This window comes from Herpailurus yagouaroundi, unplaced genomic scaffold, assembly GCF_014898765.1.
Source record: "Herpailurus yagouaroundi ecotype Mexico unplaced genomic scaffold, PumYag 166, whole genome shotgun sequence".
Taxonomy (NCBI): domain Eukaryota; kingdom Metazoa; phylum Chordata; class Mammalia; order Carnivora; family Felidae; genus Herpailurus; species Herpailurus yagouaroundi.
Genome location: NW_024412407.1, coordinates 33,704,485 through 33,724,474, shown reverse-complemented (window position 1 = coordinate 33,724,474; position 19,990 = coordinate 33,704,485). Strand labels below are relative to the sequence as shown.

The following is a 19,990-nucleotide window of genomic DNA, read 5'->3' as shown; positions in this document are numbered from 1 at the left end:
ATTTCATTAAAATAGTTTGGTGGAAGATTTGATGTAAGAAATGCATAGAACAAGTACTTTGATAAGTAGCAGTTGTTTTAACATGACTGTTTAACCAGGCTTTTATTTCAGCAGGTGTAATTTAATTTCTTGAAATTAAAATTTTTTTCTTCTTTTCCTTTTTTCTGCCCCTCCTCCCTTTATGACTGGTTAGTTCTTACTAGCCCACAGTCTTTGTAGTTACTACATTAGATTGCACATTTTTTTGGTGATCTTTAGGAATTAAAACATACTACAAAGAAAATTTGTAAAGTACAAAGAAACATGTATATTAGGCATTTTTACATTGGAAAGTTAGAATGATGAAATAGGTTTTGTTATCTGGATAACAATAAGAAATGTTAGGCATTGTCAACTTTAGCATTATCCCACTTTAGGCAGAATTGAAAAGTCAAAAATAGCAGTATTACACAGATTATAATTTTACATGTTAATTTAGCTTCCACTTGACATGAACAGTTAGATAATTTGTTTTCCTCACCAATAAATTAATTGAGAAAAACAATTGTTGAATACCTACTGTATGAAAGCTACTACTGTATGTTAGAACAAGTTTGTATTAAAGAATAAGGCATAATCCCCACTCTGTTTAGAGATCTGCTTTAATAAGTTATTTAATCTTTTGTGATTTTAATAAACAGTAAACAATCTTTTATCTGTAACTCAGATTCCCAAATAATTGCAGGGGAAAAGTGCTAGAAAAAAAATGCAGTACTGTTCAGACTTTGAGAGATTTTATAGGGCCTTGAATGTTTTAGAGCTGTGATTAAAATGCTGCATCATTCTCCTGAAGAAAAACGCTTAAACATGTATGTGTACACACACACACACACACACACACACACACACGCACACACACACACAGCTATATATAAATAAGGTAATATGAACAATGACATATAACTTGAAAGTGGCCCATTTATTGAGATTTATGTTCATTTTTCTTTAATTGCCATCTAGTAAGAAAAGATGCCAAGTTAGTATTTTAGATGATGAAATGCAAGGCACGTCTTTTCCCCCAAGAAAATAAAGTTTTTGCTGGTAGTTTTACTCTTATATTCACATCTATTCTGGGATTTATACTAGTGTATTCTTTCTATTTTTAGACTGTTGCCAGGCAGATTTAAAATTTCTCCTTTTATGGTTGCCCAGTTTCTAGCTTTCTGACTGGTTGCATGAACCTGCTTTCTTTAGCCAACCACAGTGACTATGCAAACTGTATTTCAGTTTCTGTTGCTATGAGAGAACTGATAAGATGGCTGCAGGGGGCTCCCTTTGGGGTATGTTCATTATTGTAGAGAAGATTGTCATCATTATGTAGTAATAAACAAAAGTAGATTTCTTTTTCTTTTTTTAAAAGTAGCTTTCTTTCAAAATGATATTTTTTGAGATAGGAAATCAAACTAAAATTTTATAAGGCTTGAAAAATGACTCTCATGTCAGATTTGGTTAATTTTAATGGTGCTATGGATTGCACTTTTTCAGAGGCAGCAATTTGTGTAAGTGGGTGTATATTGTTACTTTTTGTTAGTAAATAAGCATCCCGAGTCCCCGAAGAAAGGTTGTCCTCTGTATGTACACCTGTGTATATGAACCTATCAGCATGTTAGTTTACAATTCTGTCAAAAATATTGTAGATTACTATCTTTGCTTCCTAAAAGGGTAATTTAATTTTTAATTTAAGAATTATTTTAGATACTAGATATATGTATATAGTTCATCATACTTTTAGCCAGTATTTACTAAGTATATACTATGTGCCAGACATTGTATACTCATTAATATTGTATCAGAGGATTTTATTTTTTATTCTTTTGTTAAATTACCTTTGAAGCACATCATAATGATACCAGCATATTTTAAAATGTTTTCTAAAAAAGCAGTGGGCACTTGAGATGTTTTAATCTTATACTAGATGCATGATGAGATGTGCGAGAGTGATTTGTTAAGAAATACATAAATATAGGTAGTAAAGTCCATTTTGATAATATTTCTAAAAGGGTACATTTGAAGTATTGACAAATACAGTAAATGGTGGTAAGATCGTCATTTTGAATAAAGACAGTATTAATAAAGTGTGACAAAGCCGATGTAACTTCAGAAAGTTCAGTAAGTATACCTCATTTTAAAACAAATTCATCAGTATTAATTACATATAAGATTTTTTGGTTATAGTGCCAGTTAATAATACAAGCATTGCCTCTTTTTTACTTAAGACTTTCGAGTCCTTTTGGTAATTTTCCATGTGTAGAAGATTTTGTTAATGTACTTACATGGAGTGTTTATCTGTATGATGCTCAGTATTGTTTTCTTTCTTCCTGATGATAAATTTTTTTTAATCCTTTATGAGTATCTCATGCCCATTATTATCATCCTGTGAGATAAGCATACTAAGGAATTGTTCCATTTAGGACAAAGGAAAAGAATAACAGGCTTATTTAAGGTTAGCACGTAGGAGAATATGGATGTTGTTATTTTATGTACATTGCCTTTCATCGCTGTTATGATTATAGATAAACTTAGAAATGTAAACTCCCTAAAGTATAACTGAACATTCAGTTCTTTTGGTATAGTTGTTTTGTCTATGTTGAAAGTGTGACCCAGTAATAGGGGGTTGTTAGGTAAAACAAAAACAAAAACAAAAAATTAAGTATAGTTCTGCTATATATTTTTTCAAAGGACAGGTTTGAGATGTAATTCATGTACAATTCACCTGTATAAAGTGTACAGCTCAGTGGTTTTAAAAATATTTATAGAGTTTGTAACCATTACCACAATTAGTTTTAGAACATTTTTATTGTCCCCAAAAGAAGCCTTGTACCCACCTTTAGCAGCCATTTTTCATTTTCTCTCCAATCCTCCAACCCTAGACAACCAATACTGTGCTTTCTGTCATTACAGATTTGCCTGTTCTGGACATTTCATGTAAATGGAATCATTCAATAATGTAGCCTTTTCTGACAGGCTTCATTTACTCAGCATGTTTTCAAGATTCATTCATAGTGTAACATTGATATCAGTACTTCATTTCTTTTTTAATAGCCAAATAATATTCCATTGTATGGATATACCACATTTTATTTATCTATCAGTTAGTAGGTATTTGAGTTATTTTGGCTATTATGAATAGTTACTTCTTGGCTATTATGAATAGCATTTCTATGAACATTTGTGTATAGGTTTGTGCATGGACATATGTTTTTATCTCTTTTGGGTATATAGCTAGGAGTGGAATTGCTAGATCCTATGGAAACTCAATGTTTTAATATGTTGAAGAACTGCCAGACTGTTTTGGAAATCAGCTGCTTCATTTTACAGTTCCATCAGCATTGTATGAGGCTTCCAATTTCTCTACATCTTGGCTAACACTTGTGATTTTCTTTCTTTTTGATTATCCATTCTGATATGTGTAACATGTTATTTCATTGTGACTGATTTGCATTTCTCTGATGACTAATGAAATTGCACCTCTTTTCATGTTTATTGTTTATTGGTGTATCTTTGGAGAAATATCAAGTCCTTTGCTTTTTGTTAAATTGGGTTGTTTTTTATTATTGAGTTGTAACTTTTTTTTTGTATGTTCTAGTAGATACAAGTATCTTATCAGGCACATTATTGGCAGACATTTCCTCCCATTGGGTGAGTTGAGTTGGTTCACTTTCTTGATGTGTCCTCTGCAGCATAAAAGTTTTTGCATTTTGATGAAGTCCAGTCCAGTTAATCTGTTTTATTTTCTTTCATTGCTTGTTTTTTTGGGGTCATATATAAGAAACCATTGCCTATTCTAAGATTTTATAGATTTATATCTAAGTTTTCTTTTAAGATGTAAAACTTTCAGCTCTTAAATTTAAGTCTGACTCTTGATTTTGGCCCAGGTCATGGTCTCACAGAGAGTGTCTCATTGGGCTCTGCACTGACAATGCGGAACCTGCTTGGAATTCTCTCCCTCCCTTTCTGCCCCTCCCCTGCTCTCTTGTGTGTGCATGCTCACTCTCTCTCTCTCTCAAAATAAATAAATACCATTAAATTTTTTTTTTTTTTTAATTTAGGTCTTTGAGCCATTTGGAGTTAAATTTTTTTATATATGGCATGAGAATAGGGGGCTCCAAATTCATTCTTTTGCATGTGGCTATCGAATTATCCCCATACTATTTGTTGAAAATACTGTTCTTTCCTCATTGAATGGTCTTAGCACCCTTGTCAAAAATCAGTTGACCATAAATGTGAAGATTTATTTCTTGACTTGGAGTTCTATTCCATTGATTTATATGTCTGTCCTTTTTGCTAGTAGTACTACACTGATAGTATTACTGTAGCTTGTACTAAGCTTTGAAAATATCAAGAGTGAGTTTTTCTATGTTGTTTTTTTTTTTTTCAAGATTGTTTTGGCTATTTTGGGTCCCTTGCATTTCTATATGAATTTTTGGATCACCTTGTCAGTTTCTGCAAAGAAGATGGCTAGGATTTTGATAGGGATTATGATGAATCAGATCAGTTTTGAATGTTGACATTTTAATATTAAGTCTTTAATTCAGGAATATACATTGTCTTAGTGTTTATTTTGATCTTTAATTTCCTCTACAATGTTTTATAGTTTTTCAGAGAATAAAGTTTTGTACTTCTTTTTGTTAAATTTTTTATTTTTGATGCTATTATAAATTGAATTGTTTTTTAAATTTTACTTTCGAAATGTTCATTGCAACGGTATAGAAATACAATAGATTTTATATATTGATCTTGTGTCTTGCGACCTTCTAAACTCATTTACCAATTCTAATAATTTTTTAGTGGATTCCTTACATTTTTCCGTATATAAGATTGTGTCATTGCAAATAGAGATAGCTTTACTTTGTTCTTTTCTTTTTTTTTTTAATTTTTTTTTTTTTAACGTTTATTTATTTTTGGGACAGAGAGAGACAGAGCATGAACGGGGGAGGGGCAGAGAGAGAGGGAGACACAGAATCGGAAACAGGCTCCAGGCTCTGAGCCATCAGCCCAGAGCCCGACGCGGGGCTCGAACCCACAGACCGCGAGATCGTGACCTGGCTGAAGTCGGACGCTTAACCGACTGCGCCACCCAGGCGCCCCTACTTTGTTCAAGTTGGATAACCTTTATTTCATTTTCTTGCTTATTTGCCCAGGCCAGAACCTCTACTTATTGCTGAATAGAAGTGGTAAGAGCAAACATTTTGTCTTGTTCCTGATCTTAGGGCAAAAGCTGTCTTTCACTGTTGAGTGGGTGTTAGTTGTGGGTTTTTCCTAAATTCCCCTTAGAAGGTTGAGGGAATTCCCTTATTGTTTGTAGAGTGAATTCTATCATTTGCTAAGATGGCTTGTAGATAAGTTACTTTTAAAATATAACTAAATATTTAGTACTGTGCTGATAATACTGTTGTAGCTAATATAAGAACCAGTCTGTAGGTTGGTAAAATTAAGAGTCTACTATCAGATTGCATTTACTGTGTGGTTAGGCTTTAGGAATTATATTAAATGACTTCTTCATTTTCAAACAGATAGAGAAGAAGATTGTGGCAAACATCATGTATAGTTTACTCTTGAACAATGTGGTGCTAATCCCTAATGTAGTCAAAAATCTGCATGTAACTTTTAACTCTCCCAAAACTTAAGTACTAATAGTCTACTGTTGACTGGAAGCCTTTCTGCTAGCATGCAATTAGCACATTTTGTATGTTATATGTATCATGTACTGTATTCTTACAGTAAAGTAAGCTAGAGAAAAGGAAATAGAAAATTATAAGGAAAAGAAAATAAATTTACAGTACTGTACCTTAAAACTTTTTGCCTATGAGTGGACCCATGCAGTTCAAATCTGTGTTATTCAAGGGTCACCTGTCGTTTATTTATTACTTAACATTTTGATACAATAGAGCAGCCCATGGTAGCAAAATTTAAAGGATGAAATGTATAAGAAGGGCATCTGTGCCAATGAAAACAACTTGGTACTGAATTGGGTATCTGGTTGACCTTGCCAAGCTAAAATTCCTACTGTGTAAAGGAATGTGTGATAGCAGCATGGTTATTAATGTATTCATTTAGATCATATATTAAGGTGAATGTCATATAAGTTGTCAAATAAATGAGAAAAGAATATGACTTGGTGTAGTGTCTGACATATAATTGTCCCTTGATAAGTGTCAGTTTCTTTTTCTCTCTTTAAATTGTTTTGTTAACAAAAAGGGGAATTTATAATATAGAAAAAGTAGTATAAGGCATGCCTAAAAATAATAAATATGAAACTCAAGATTATGCTTATCTTTGTGTTAAGGAGTTGGGGATGGGGAAGGAGGAGCATGCTATCTGGTAGCCATACAAAGGGCTTTGTTTTCTATTTCTAGTTGTTTTATTTCTTATCTGGATGGTGGGTACACACATGGTCATTATCTCAGAATTTATGTCTTATTGCATGTTCACAGTATTTTATAATGAACACTGAATTATAAACGCAATCAGTATTGCTAGACATTTGTAAAATAATATAAAATTTGAGTTAGAATGGAACTTAGATGCTTGCAAGCATCTGGTCTGATCTTTGTTTTTACAGTTGAGCAACCTGAAATCTAGAGAGTTAGGGTGATTTATCCTATGTTGATTGTTCTGCTAATGTTAGAACAAACATTGAGGGGACCCAGTTTTGTTAGTTTAGAAATCCTGGGTAGGCCAAGCTTTTTATAATTATGCATATATTCTTTAAGTTTATTTATTTATTTTGAGAGAGAGAGAGAGAGAGAGAGAGAGTACACACACACACACATAAGCAGGGGAGGGGCAGAGAGAAGGAGAGACAGAATCCCAAGCAGGCTCCATGCCATCAGTGCAGAACCCTATGCAGGGCTCGAACTCATGAGCTGTGAGATCATGACCTGAGCCGAAAGCAAGAGTCAGATGCTTAACCAGTTGCGCCACCAGGCACCTCTATAATTATGTATTTTAAAACTGATAAGAACAGATGCTACCCTTGATCTTAGCCAAAAGGCTGAGAAGTGATTATAAATACGTATTTTTATTTTAAAAAAAAAATTTTTTTTTTCAACGTTTATTTATTTTTGCGACAGAGAGAGACAGAGCATGAACGGGGGAGGGGCAGAGAGAGAGGGAGACACAGAATTGGAAACAGGCTCCAGGCTCTGAGCCATCAGCCCAGAGCCTGACGCGGGGCTCGAACTCACGGACCGCGAGATTGTGACCTGGCTGAAGTCGGATGCTTAACCGACTGCGCCACCCAGGCGCCCCAAATACGTATTTTTAAAGTGTGGTAGATTATATAATATTTCACCATTATTCTTTCTTCTTGTAAGCTTCTTGTAAGAAGATGATATATAGCTATGCCTTTTGTCACGTGACATGAAGTATTTCTCAGTGGTTGCTTTTTACTTCTCCACGCCTTTAATGTGTAACTTGGCTTTAACCAATAGACTGTGAGTGAGAGTGATGTGTACTATGTCTAAGAAATAGCTTTAAGATCCTGGTGTATTGTATTGTTCTGTCATCATAGTCTTTTCCCTTTGCCACAAGACCTAGATTTGGGGTGGGGGTGCCACTCCTTCAGCCTATGACCTAGAAAGATGAAGAATGTTATTAGCCAATAAGATTTTAGGGGTGGAAGTATTGTTGCAGTATTATTTAGTGAAAGGTGGCTGATACAGAAAGTAAGCTTTCACTCTTTCTTCTTAGGTTTGGTCAATAAGAAAAGTTAGAGCTGTTTCCTGACATTTGAAGAATTTACATTTTTCACCTTCTCATAAGTCATCCTGGGTGTTTTAGTTCACCCAACAAACTATGAAAAATACATTTGGGCAACTGGTTTAAATTCCTGAAGAAATTATTACATGGACTTATGTAACTTTACTCATTATCTGCATAGGTGGTAGAATTTGGTGAGTAGGACAAGCTAGTAAATAGGGCCCTGGGGGATAGGATAACTGGCTGATTTCCTAAGGGAGTGTAACTTGATAAGTGTATTTTAAAATTGCATTTGTTAGATCAGGTCAGTCAGTTTTAATTTGCGTATATAACAGAATGATCCCAAAAATACACTTGGAAAAGTGATTTTAGGGTATCTTGCATTTTTTTCATGTAGACTACCCTAGAATTTCTGAAAACATAGCAGTAAATGCAACAAGTTAGTGACCAGTCTGGTTTTGATGTGACCAAAATTTCAAGAACATGATTTGATCCTACTTTTCCCAAAGAATTGTTGGTAAACCAAACTCCCTGTTTCCTTTGTTGTTGATTATTTTTTAAAAATTTAATTTCGGATATTTCATTCTACATTTTGATACTTCAGCTAATATCAGTAGGTTGATGACAGGCAGAAGGGATTCTTTGTTGAGGTGTCAAATATTGTGATCACTTGATACTTTACTGAACGAGTATTAGATAACAGATTTCAGCAACTAATATTTTTTTAAAGATAGTAGGATAGCTATTGAATGTGTTTTATGAAATTAAGAGAAGAACGATAGCATAGAACTGAAAAATTGTGAACTGTGGGAGATTCTGGATCTTCAAGTAAATATTGCCAGGGCTTTGTGAGTGACTGGGAGAGAGAGCCTACAGAAAGCAAGAGAATATGGAAGTGTGATGATGTGGGATTTTAAACAGAAGTAGTGAAAGTAGTTCTACTGAAGTTTTAGAAAAATAATTAACAGAAATGAAAAGATATCCATTATTTAAGATAAAAACTTAGGGGTATCTGGGTGGCTCAGTTGGTTAAGCATCCGACTTTGGCTCAGGTCATGATCTCCCGGTTCATGGGTTTGAGCCCCATATCGGGCTCTGTGCTGGTGGCTCAGAGTCTGGAGCCTGCTTCAGATTCTGTGTCTCCCTCTCTCTCTGCCCTTCCCTCACTCGCATTCTGTCTCTCTGTCTCTCAAAAATAAAATAAAATGCAAAAAACAAAAAAATTTATAAAAAAAAGCTAAAAATTTAGAAAGTTCTTTATACTAAATTTGTACAGATAAGTATTAAAGTGGATGAACCATTGCATTATCAGTTTTACCAGTCTCATTAATGGACAGTAAACAGTAAAGCAGATTTATACATTTATTGTGTAACACCCTGAATATTCTTTATGATTTTATTTTCAGGACTGTTGCGGAATTCTCAACTAAATTTGGGAGTGTGAAATAAAATCATGCACTTCTCAGTTGAGAGTGGGTTCTCAGGGAATCAAGTGGCAGAATTGTGTTTCTAAAGAGGCTAGGAATCATGAGCATAAAGTGATTATGTAAGAATAAGCCATTATTAGTCCTGTTGGCCAATATTTATTTAGTCCATTTAATGAAAACTCAAATTTGAATAAAATTGTTTCCAGCATCTCAGTATTCAGATTAATGTTATAGTAACATCAGTTAACAGCATGAATGCACTTAGAGTGTTACGTCAAAGATAGAAATGTCAAGTCTGCTTAAATGGCTTTGCTTCACATTTTACAAGTTGCTGCTAAGTTTTATTTTAAGTACACTTCATCAGGTATCCATAACTTTGAATTAGGATAGTGTCTGTGTATGTATGCATATGTTTTGATTTAACAATCCAGGTATTCCTATTGTTTTGTTAACTGTTCTTGGAAAGCAGTAGTACAGGCCCTTGTGTATTCATCAGAAAAACCCTACAGGAGACCTCTTATTCAAACAATAAATCTGGGAGTATATTATGAGTATATTTCAGTTTCATCGAATATGTTTCACTGTAATCGTTCACCTTTATTTTCACAGCCTTTGGATTCTTGGTAGAGTACTTGCCCTCATCTGCTTCCCTTGTTGCTGGGCAAGGTTTGTGATACTGATGTCTGATTGGTTTTAGACAACTATGGCTTTGAGCCAATCAGGCAGTGAATTTCGGTTCTCTCACACAAGGAAGCACTGAAGCAGCTGCTGATTTTTTTTTTCTATGGGGAGATTATATAAACTAAGAGTATGGCTGCAGCAAGCTCCCTCTTGGGTATGTTTGAAAAATTACAAGGTTCATCTGGAACTGAAGGAGAAAAAAAAATGAGGTTTATTTTTAAAACTTGTTTACTAAGAAAATCTGATAAGTGGTTAATTTGAGAAAAAAATATATTCAGATGACAGATTACCTATTTTTATTTTATAATTTTATGTTTAAAGGACTGCAGAATGATATAGTATACGAAAAATTCCCCTTCAATTTACATGAATATTTACTGTTGTAATCCACACATTTGCTTTATTGCTTCAAAAGGGGAGAGCTCAAAAAAAAAAAAAAACAAAACAAAACAAAAGGGGAGAGCTCATAACATGCTGTGAAAGGCAGTTAAGGAGAAAAAGATGTAGTAGTTGTACTTACAACACTTAATATAGGTTGTCAGGAGTCAGACATTTTAATTTCATTAGGTGAATCAAACTGAGTCAGTTCAGTGCAGTAGACAACAAAGCAGTTGATGATGCTATCTGTAGTAAACCTTTGGGTCCAAAATACTATTAATTTTTGGAGTCAGATCTATAACAATAGTGATAGGTAGGTATGAAAATAATCTTGTCATTTGGATTTAAGGTTCTGCTGAATTTTTAGTTATAAATGCTTTATAAATATTAAGGATTGTGGATTGTTTTAAAAAAGAAATTTACATTTGAATTTTACAGATTCTTACTTATGGGGAGAGAAGTATATTCTTGTTATGTATGGTCCATGTTTGACTCATTCTCCAGTTAGGGAATTGATTTATATTTCTGGAAACATTCAGGGGTATTTAAAGGGAGATAAATTAAAATAGCATGAAAGGTGTATATTTTTATTTATTTATGTTATATATTTAATATGTATTGTATAGATTTAGATTTTATATGCATTTATGTTCTAGATTACTTATATTAGATAAAGAACCTCACTAACATATTTCGGATCCAGGTTTTAACTATGTTTCCCTGACCTTATTGTCTGTCTCCTGTTGCTGGGCAGGAATCAGAATGCTGGCTACTGATTGGCTGAGTTTGTGAGCAGCTCTTGAACAGCCACTTAAATTCTTGAGCTTTTTGAGCAGGCAGATTGTAGGCTAAGACATTACAGCTTTTGGTAATACTTCCCTTTGTTGTTTCATAGCTATGATCGCTTTGCTAGAAAAAAGGGTAAAAGTTATAGGTAGAGGGGGGGACGAAGCAGAGAAGAGAATAACATTTTCACTTAAAAAAAAAAGAGGCTTATTGGCCTTTCCTTAAAAATAATTTACCCAAAATTTGAAAAAAAATTCCAAGCTATAGATACTTATTTGCAGGTAACATACCCTCTTGGTTATTTAATTATTAATTCCTCTGGTAAAGGTGAAGCCCTTTTTAATGCATTAGAAAAATATTTTATTAATGACAGTATTTTCCTGTCTGAATATAAAGAATAGAGACCTAAAAACAGTTTTTGACTCTCTTCTTCATGAAAAAAGTATTTTCTAGAGAAAGTTCATGTTTTACACATTTACTTCTAGATATGGCAGGCATTTTCTACTGTAAAATATAAATGATTTTTCCTGTGAAAATGAATTACAGGCATATGAAAGCTTCATGATTCTAGTGTTGCAATCTAAAAAAAGTAGTTTTTCTTTTGTAGAATAGTTTTGTGAATGGCATTTCAATTCCAGATGACGGTATTTAAACTGATCCTTAGAAATGTATTCTTCCGGTAGTACAGCCATGGAGACTTGTTTGCAGGTAACACGCTCTTTTCAAATGTGTATCTTTCTTAAATATACTTTGCTTATGCAAAATACGTTTTTAAAAAGTTATTGCTGATTGGTTTACACAGATATGGTTGAACTAGTTTGAACTGGTTCATGCTACTTCCTTATGCTTTGTCTATTTTTCGTTATACTTAGAACCCATAAAATATCTGGTAAATGGCTGTAGTGTGCTCCCTTGTGGGTATAGATGGTAGTTATTTTGTAATTCTTTGTACAGTACTATATTATTACTGAATTGAATGACAACTTAATTGGTAAAAAGCCAGCTTGCGTGGAGTGTACTTATTTTTATTAAATGTTATTTGGTGGTGGCAATTTAAATGTCATGTTTGCATGTTGGATTTCTCACCTGTATACAAAATAACAGAAGTATTTGAGAAATTTGTCTCAGATTCTCTAGTTTATGCCTAAAAACACTGTGTATATACATAGACAATTACTAAGTTCTTAATGTATGGAATCTCATTTAATCATGACTACAACCTCTGTGGCAGGTACTGATAATGATACGCCCTTTTTAAGATTGCTGAAACCAATGTTAGGAAACTTGCCCTGTGTCACATAGTAAGCACATGGGAGAGCTGGAATTCAAATCCATGTCTTCTGTCTGCAGAATTCATGTTCTTAGTGGGGTTACTGAAAATTATGAAAATACACATTTTTTTAGAGGAATGCTTGCTTTTAATGCAACTCGCAATAACTGTCAGGTATCCATGTAACAGCTGACAAATGTGGATATTATGAGGTCAGAGTCCAAAAGAATTGCAGCTCAGGTCTAAAAATATTTAAAAAGTAACCATACTCCTTAGGTTATAAATTTAATTATTTTCTGTCTTTGAAGTCAGCAAGAAAAAGTGATTACAAAATTTGCATTGTATCTTCTTTGCAGAAAAATTTCCAGTTAGTATGAGTTCGGAATGTATAGTGGGTGGGGAAAAAACTTGAAGTTTTAATGTTAGACTGTAATGAATAACCCTGAAAATAGTGCCTATGATAATTTTGCAGTAAAGCTTCTGTTCAATTGAAAGGTAATTTTCCTGAATAGTTTTACTGAGTTCCATAATTAAAAGTCTAGGAAGACTAGGAAATACATTATAAGTAATTGGCTTAAAGTGAACAAATGAATGCAGAACGTACCACAATCTAGAAGTACTGTAATAAAAGTGGTAGGTTTTCAAGCTGTATTGAGCTCTGGCAGATAGGCTAAGCCATTGTTTTATGCCTTTCAGCCAGAAGAACTATAGAACACCAGAATCAGACCTGTAATTGAACAAGTTGGATTTATTACTTGTTGCAGTGAGGGAGAATGCTCATCCTTGGGGAAACTGTGAGGCACATCGGTAAGGGATATTAGAAAAAAACCTAGTATAGGATTTGGGTTTAGTGTAGTAGAGATTGGGTTATTTGGGGGCGAGTTTGAGGAAATAGAGCCTTACTCTGGATTGGGTGCTGTCAAAAAGTGGAGGCAATTTGGGGCGCCTGAGTGGCTCAATCAGTTAAGTGTCTGACTTCGGCTCAGGTCATGATCTTGCAGTCTGAGGGTTCAAGCCCCGCTCCCGGCTGTGTGCTGACAGCTCAGAGCCTGGAGCCTGCTTTGGATTCTGTGTCTCCCATTCCCTGACCCTCCCCTGCTCATGCTCTCTGTCTCTCCCTCTCTCTCAAAAATAAATAAACATTAAAAAAAGTTAAAAAAAAAAGTGGGGGCAATTCTATGCTTGGTTATCTCAATAAATCTCTGTAGGGAGGACAGACTACAGTTAGGATAAAGATGTAATTAAAAAAAATTAGGCATCACTCATTTAGAGGGAGAGGTTGCAGTGTTGATAAAAAAAAATTAGGCATCACTCTCAGAGAGGGAGAGGTTTGATATTTCATGGGTTGCACAGTGACCTTGTCTAATTTGGGTGATTTTATGTACAGAAGGAGAACAACATGGCTTAGCTGTAAGCATCAAGTCAATTTATAATAATGAGATCTAGTTGTAAGTGTCAGGTAAGTTCCCAGATGTCAGAGGCTGCTTTTTTCTCCCTCTCCAGCTAAAGCAAGTGTATCTTACCATCATTCCTACAGGTAATGGTGATGATAAATGAATATACAGTATGAAAGCAATATTCTTGCTTCCTGTATATCTTAGTCCTTAAAAGACTTCTGTTTTATTCCGTTAGAAACTGGTTACATTGTTTTCTCCAGGACCGAGTCCTTGCACTCTTTCTTGCTTGCCTTACTGCACTGGCTAGATGTTAACATACAAATGGTATTAGAGAACATCCTTGTTTTGGTTCTGATCTTATTTCACCGTTATTTATGATATCTGTAGGGTGTTTTTTTTTTTTTTTTCCCCCAACGTTTATTTATTTTTTTGGGGACAGAGAGAGATAGAGCATGAACGGGGGAGGGGCAGAGAGAGAGGGAGACACAGAATCGGAAACAGAGATAACTTTTATTATATTTGTTTTCTTCTAAGTTTTTTGAGAATTTTAATTTTTTTTATTTAAAAAAAATTTTTTTTAACATTTATTTATTTTTGAAACAGAGAGAGACAGAGCATGAATGGGGAGGGGCAGAGAGAGAGGGAGACACAGAATCGGAAGCAGGCTCCAGGCTCTGAGCCATCAGCCCAGAGCCTGACGCGGGGCTTGAACTCACGGACTGCGAGATTGTGACCTGAGCTGAAGTCAGACGCTCAACCAACTGAGCCACTGAGAATTTTAATTTTGAGTCAGTGTTGAATTTTGTCAAATGAATGGTCTGTGTCTGTTGATGATCTGGTGTTTATTTTCACTCTCTATTCTGTTTTTGCAGTGAATCACATTCCTTGAAGTTTCTTTTTTCTCCCTTTTGTTAAATAGGGAATTTATAGTCTCATAGTTCTGAGGCTAGAAGTCTGAAATCAAGGTGATCCAGGGCCCTGCAGGAACTAGGAATTAAAGAAGGATCTATTCCAGACCTCTCTCCTACCTGTGATTTGTGACAGCTTAACTCCAATTTCTACATGGCTCTCTGTGTGTGTATCTGTATCGAAAATTTCCCCTTTTTATAAGGATACCAATCATTAGGGCCCACCTAATGACCTTATTTTAACTTGATTACCTGTATCTAAATAAGGTCACATTCTGAGGTATTGGGGCTTAGGGTTCTAATTTTTTATCAAAGGGACACCTTGGTTGGGCCTGAATAAAGCCATAATGCTTCATGACTCATAATCTACATTGCTTGATGTTTTTTTTCAGTATGAGACCAACTTTGTATTTTTTTAAGGAGTTTCACATAGTCATATTACTTTTTAAAGAAACTTCTAACTACTTTTAGAGAAACTCACATGTGAAATAATAAGTCACAGTGGAAATTAGAGAATATTTTAACAGAGCAACAATGAAAATATGACACATCAAAATATGAGATGCAGCTAAAGCAACGTTAAAAGGGAAATTTATAGCTTTATGTGTATTACAAAAGAGGAAAGATAGAAAATTAACAATTAATGTTTAACATGATGTGGAACTGCCAGACTGTTTTCCAAAGCAGCTATACCATTTTATAACCCCACCAGCATTGTGTGAGGGTTTCAGTTTGTTTGCTTCTTACCTATACTTGTTATTCTCATAGCCATCCTGCTATGTGTGAAGTGTTATGTCATTGAAGTTTGATTTACATTTCTCTGATGACTAATAACATTGAGCATCTTTTCATTTTTAGTGCTTATTGGCAGTTTGTCTATTGGCAATTTGTATGTCTTTAATTAATTAATTAATTAATTAATTTTTTAAGTTTTAATGTTTATTTAGTTTATTTTTTGAAAGACAGAGAGTGAGTGGGGGTGGGGCAGAGAGAGAGAGGGAGACGCAGAATCAGAAGCAGGCTCCAGGCTCCGAGCTGTCAGCACAGAGCCCGATGCGGGTCTCAAACCCATGGACCGCGAGATCATGACCTGAGGCGCAGTCTGACGCTTAACCCACCAAGCTACCCAGGCGCCTCATCAATTTATATGTCTTTTAGAGAAATGTTTATTCAGTTCCTTTGTCCATTTTTAAGTTGGGTTACTTTTGTTGTTATTCAGTTGTAATAGTATTTAGTATTTTTTAGATGCAGGTCTCTTAGATACATATTTGCAAATATATGATTTATAAATATTTCCTATTGTGTGAGTTGTCTTAGCAAATTTTTGATGATAATCTCTTGTAAATATGTTTATAGTACTGTTAATCTAGATATGCCTGGTTGCAAATGTAATCTTTCCTCCTGTGTTCCTTAGTTCTCTTCTCTTTTTCCTTATCTTTGTACCTCTTTCCCATTCCTCTGCTTTCATTCTCTTACACTTTTCTTTTTCCATCTACTTTTTTACTGCATTTACTTTTTTTATGCTAATGTATCTCCTCCAGACTCTGAATCCATTAGCTTACTAAGAATTAAAACTAGAAACTAGTCACTTTTTTCTTTTACTTTTTTTTTTTTTTTTTTTTTTTATGGTATGAATGGTCATTATTGTTTGCAATGGAAAGTGGAAGAGGAGGGAACATGACAGTTCCAGCTCCAGGGGTGGTTCCAAAGACCTACTCTTTTGCTGTCCCCCCAAAAAAGCAAGTCAGTTTTTTTCCTAATGCTTCTTAATAATTGATCTTCTATGGACTGTACCTGTCATCAATTTTATATTACATAAATCCAATTAATACGAAAATTAACACAGCAGGGATTATTATGCTTTGTATATCATTATTTCAAAATTACATGAAAGGCTGCTTGCTTATAAGATCAATTTGCAATTTGTCTTATGATTAGGTGGCTTCTGTTTTCATTATTAAACTTTCTTTCTTTCTCTTTTTAAAGATTCAAAATGGATAGTATAGAAGAACCTCAGAAAAAAGTCTTCAAGGCTCGAAAAACAATGAGAGTGAGTGATCGTCAGCAGCTTGAAGCAGTGTACAAGGTCAAAGAGGAACTGTTGAAAGCTGATGTCAAGCTATTAAATGGCAACCATGAAAATGGAGATTTGGACCCAACTTCACCTTTGGAAAATATGGATTATATTATTGACAAGGAGGAGGTGAATGGCATTGAAGAGCTTTGTTTTGACCCTGAAAAAAGTAAATCAGAATGGAAAGAAACCTCCTGTACCTTAAATGTTAATGTAAAAAATAAGCAGGATGATGATTTAAAGCATGAACCTTTGTCTCCTAATAATATAGCTCCTGAACTAGTCTGTAAACTGGCTGCTGAACCATCTTCTGATGAGCCAGCCTCTGGTGATCTGGCTATGGGAGATCCAGCTGCTGGAGATTCAGCCCCTGAAGATCTGGCCTCTGAAGTACTAACCTCTGGTGATCCTGCCTGTGGCGATCCCACTTCTGGTGATCCCACCTCTGGTGATCTCACCTCTGGCGATCCCACCTCTGGTGGAATAGTCTCTGGTGAAACAGTCTCCAGTGAACCATTCTCTGGTGACTTGGTCTCTGGTGAATCAGTCCCTGGTGAATCAGTCTCTGCTGAGCCAGTATCTAGTGATCCGGCCTCTGATGATTCAGCCTCTGGTGATCTGTCCTCCGAAGCCCTGGCCTCTGATGATCCTGCCTCTAGTGATCCGGCTTCTGGTGATCCAGCCTCTGGTGATCCAGCTTCTGGTGATCTGCCCTCTGACGAACCCACTTCTGATGAACTGACTTCTGAATCAGCCTTTGATCCTACCTTTGAACCAAGTTCTGTACCAGTGTGTGAATCTGTTCCTGAAACTGACATTACAGAGCCTAGTAGCAATAAAGGTGGTGATTTTCTTGAGAAAAATAGTGATGATGAAAAGTTAGACCAAATTTTCTCATTTGACGAGAAAAATAAGGCTGATAGTAATGTTGATGGCAATGAAGAAACTCTAGAAACAGATGATACAGTTATTTGTTCAGATCTACCTCCTGAAAATGAAAAGAAGGTAAAGGAAGATACTGTCACAGAACCTGCTCTTGGAGAGGAGGCTATATCTAGCAGTATGGAAATTGACCAAAGTGAAAAGAATGAAAATGAAAATTCTGCAGACCTTTCAGAAACCATTAGTGAAAATGTTACAAAAGATGAGAAAAATGAGATTATCTTGGAAAACACAGATTCTATGGAGACAGATGAAATTATTCCTATTTTGGAAAAGCTTGCACCTGCCGAGGATGAACTTACTTGCTTTTCTAAAACTTCTCTTCTTCCAATTGATGAGACAAATCCAGATTTGGAAGAGAAGATGGAAGGTTCTTTTGGTTCACCATCCAAACAAGAAAGTAGTGAGAGTTTGCCAAAAGAAGCCTTTTTGGTCCTTTCTGATGAGGAGGATATTTCTGGTGAAAAAGAGGAGTCTGAAGTTGTACCACAAAATGAAACATGCTCTCCAGGTTAGCATATTACTTAAGTTTTATAAAGATTTTGATTAGGTTTGATAAACTGCTTAATAAAGCAGTTTTACAAAGTTAAAAATTTTTTTTAGTTGCTGAGAAAGTTGAGAATGATGGTGACTGGAATGATCTCTTAACTTCATAGATTCTTAACAGAATTTAGATTTACAAAGTATCTACTCTGAGAGCAATATTATGTGAAGTGACAAGAAGGGAGGTAAAATAACGGGAAAATATGGCTCTTGCCCTTAAGGGGCCTATTGTCTAGGAATAAAGAGATGAGATGGACCAATATAATACTGTGAGATAACAGTTTTAAGTCAGTACATAATTGATCAAAGTCCTAACAATTGGTTTTCCTATCACTTAGCAACCAAGTAACTTAGAGTGGATTAATTTGTTTGCTTCGAGTATAACAAATCACCTTTTACAATTAATTTTCCCATTTTTAGTATTCTTTGTCTGAAAAACAACACCATTGCTAAAATCCAGAAACCTTGAAGCCTGATAATCTATTTGATAAAGGCTTCATCTGTTTGCTTTCTGAGCCCTCTTGATTCTACCAACTTACTCTCTTTCTCTGCATCTTCTGAATGATCTCTCTGTAACTTAAGTCTTTTATTTGATTTTGTTCTTCTCTTTCATTGGGTCCCTGTTACTTTTAGGTTAATTCCAAACCCTTTATATGTAAGTATATAAGCTTCATAATTTGTTCAAAGCCTATCTTTCCATCTCTTTTATTATTCCTAGAGAAAAAGGAAAGAATGAGAAAAATCCTATATTTGCTTTCATGGTCAAACTCAAATATCACTTCCGTTTGAAACTTCTCAGTTCTTTTCAGAGTGGCATGAATACCTTTATGTCCTTCTCTTTGCCTTAGAACTCTGTGAGAGGAGTGACCTTGTAGCATTAAACACAGCATTTGGTTTCTAGTTTGTTCAAAAGAAGAAAAAGAGGCCTAGGAGACTCAGGGGATGTTTTTTTCCCCAATAGATCATACCAATTTTTGGAGGTAGAGATTTTTTTTGTTATTAAAAGATGACTTCATTTCCAAAGAGTATTTATTCATTTATTAAAGCTGTCTAGAGAGACAGGCCAAGCTCTTCTTGGTTCTGGGGATTTAAAGATAAAATTTAGTACTTGCCTTTAGGATGCAGACAAGAATTCAATCACAGGACATTAAATAAAGGCTGTGAATACAGTTAATAATGTTAAATTGGTATTCTGGGAGTTTATAGAAGGGTAACTTTATAAAAACATAAATGTATTCAGGAAAGCACTTTCCTTTCATTGTCTGCATAATATAGGGTTTTAGTGAAGATAATCCCTCTTAATTGCATGTCCATCCTACTTGCTCAGGCCAAAAATCTTGGAGCCATTCTTGTTTTTCTCTGTATTCCATATCCCATCAGTCCATCAGGAAATCCTATTGCCTCTACCTTCAGAATAGATGTAGAATCCAGTCTGTTATCATCCACTACTGTCCCCCTTGCTCTGAGCCACCGTCATCAGGTCAAAATAATGCTTGGGTCAGTGCTCAGTGAATATTTGTGGAGTGAATGAATAATTGGTAATATAAGAGAAGTGTATTATGGAAGACCTTGGTTACAATGCTAACACATTCTAACAGTACTGCGGAGCCATCGAATGATTTCAAGCAGAGGAGAATGATATGATGAGGTTTACATTTTGGAAAGATAAGTAACCATGTTTAGGGTGACCTTAACTCATTCATTCAGTAAGAACTGTTTATAGAGAGAGTGGTATTAGGGCAAGTCCTTAAACCACCTTTTGGTAGACTATATAAGAAAGTCATAGCAAATTGCATATTATTATTTCATGAGTTTATACATTTTACCTTTATGTCACGACTTGA

The 19,990-nt window shown here is 34.9% G+C and overlaps 1 protein-coding gene and 1 pseudogene across 4 annotated transcripts in view; one reads left to right on the top strand and one right to left on the bottom strand.

Moving 5' to 3' along the window:
- ATF7IP (activating transcription factor 7 interacting protein) overlaps positions 1-19,990 on the top strand; it is a 122,897-nt gene that overhangs the window by 37,612 nt on the left and 65,295 nt on the right. For all 4 annotated transcript variants that reach the window (XM_040488855.1, XM_040488854.1, XM_040488853.1 and 1 more), the window contains exon 2: positions 16,574-18,114. In XM_040488855.1, the coding sequence (XP_040344789.1) occupies positions 16,581-18,114 (1,534 nt within the window). In that variant the 5' untranslated portion in view covers positions 16,574-16,580. The remainder of the gene's footprint in view (positions 1-16,573; positions 18,115-19,990) is intronic.
- Positions 6,883-7,045, bottom strand: LOC121039102 (uncharacterized; annotated as a pseudogene).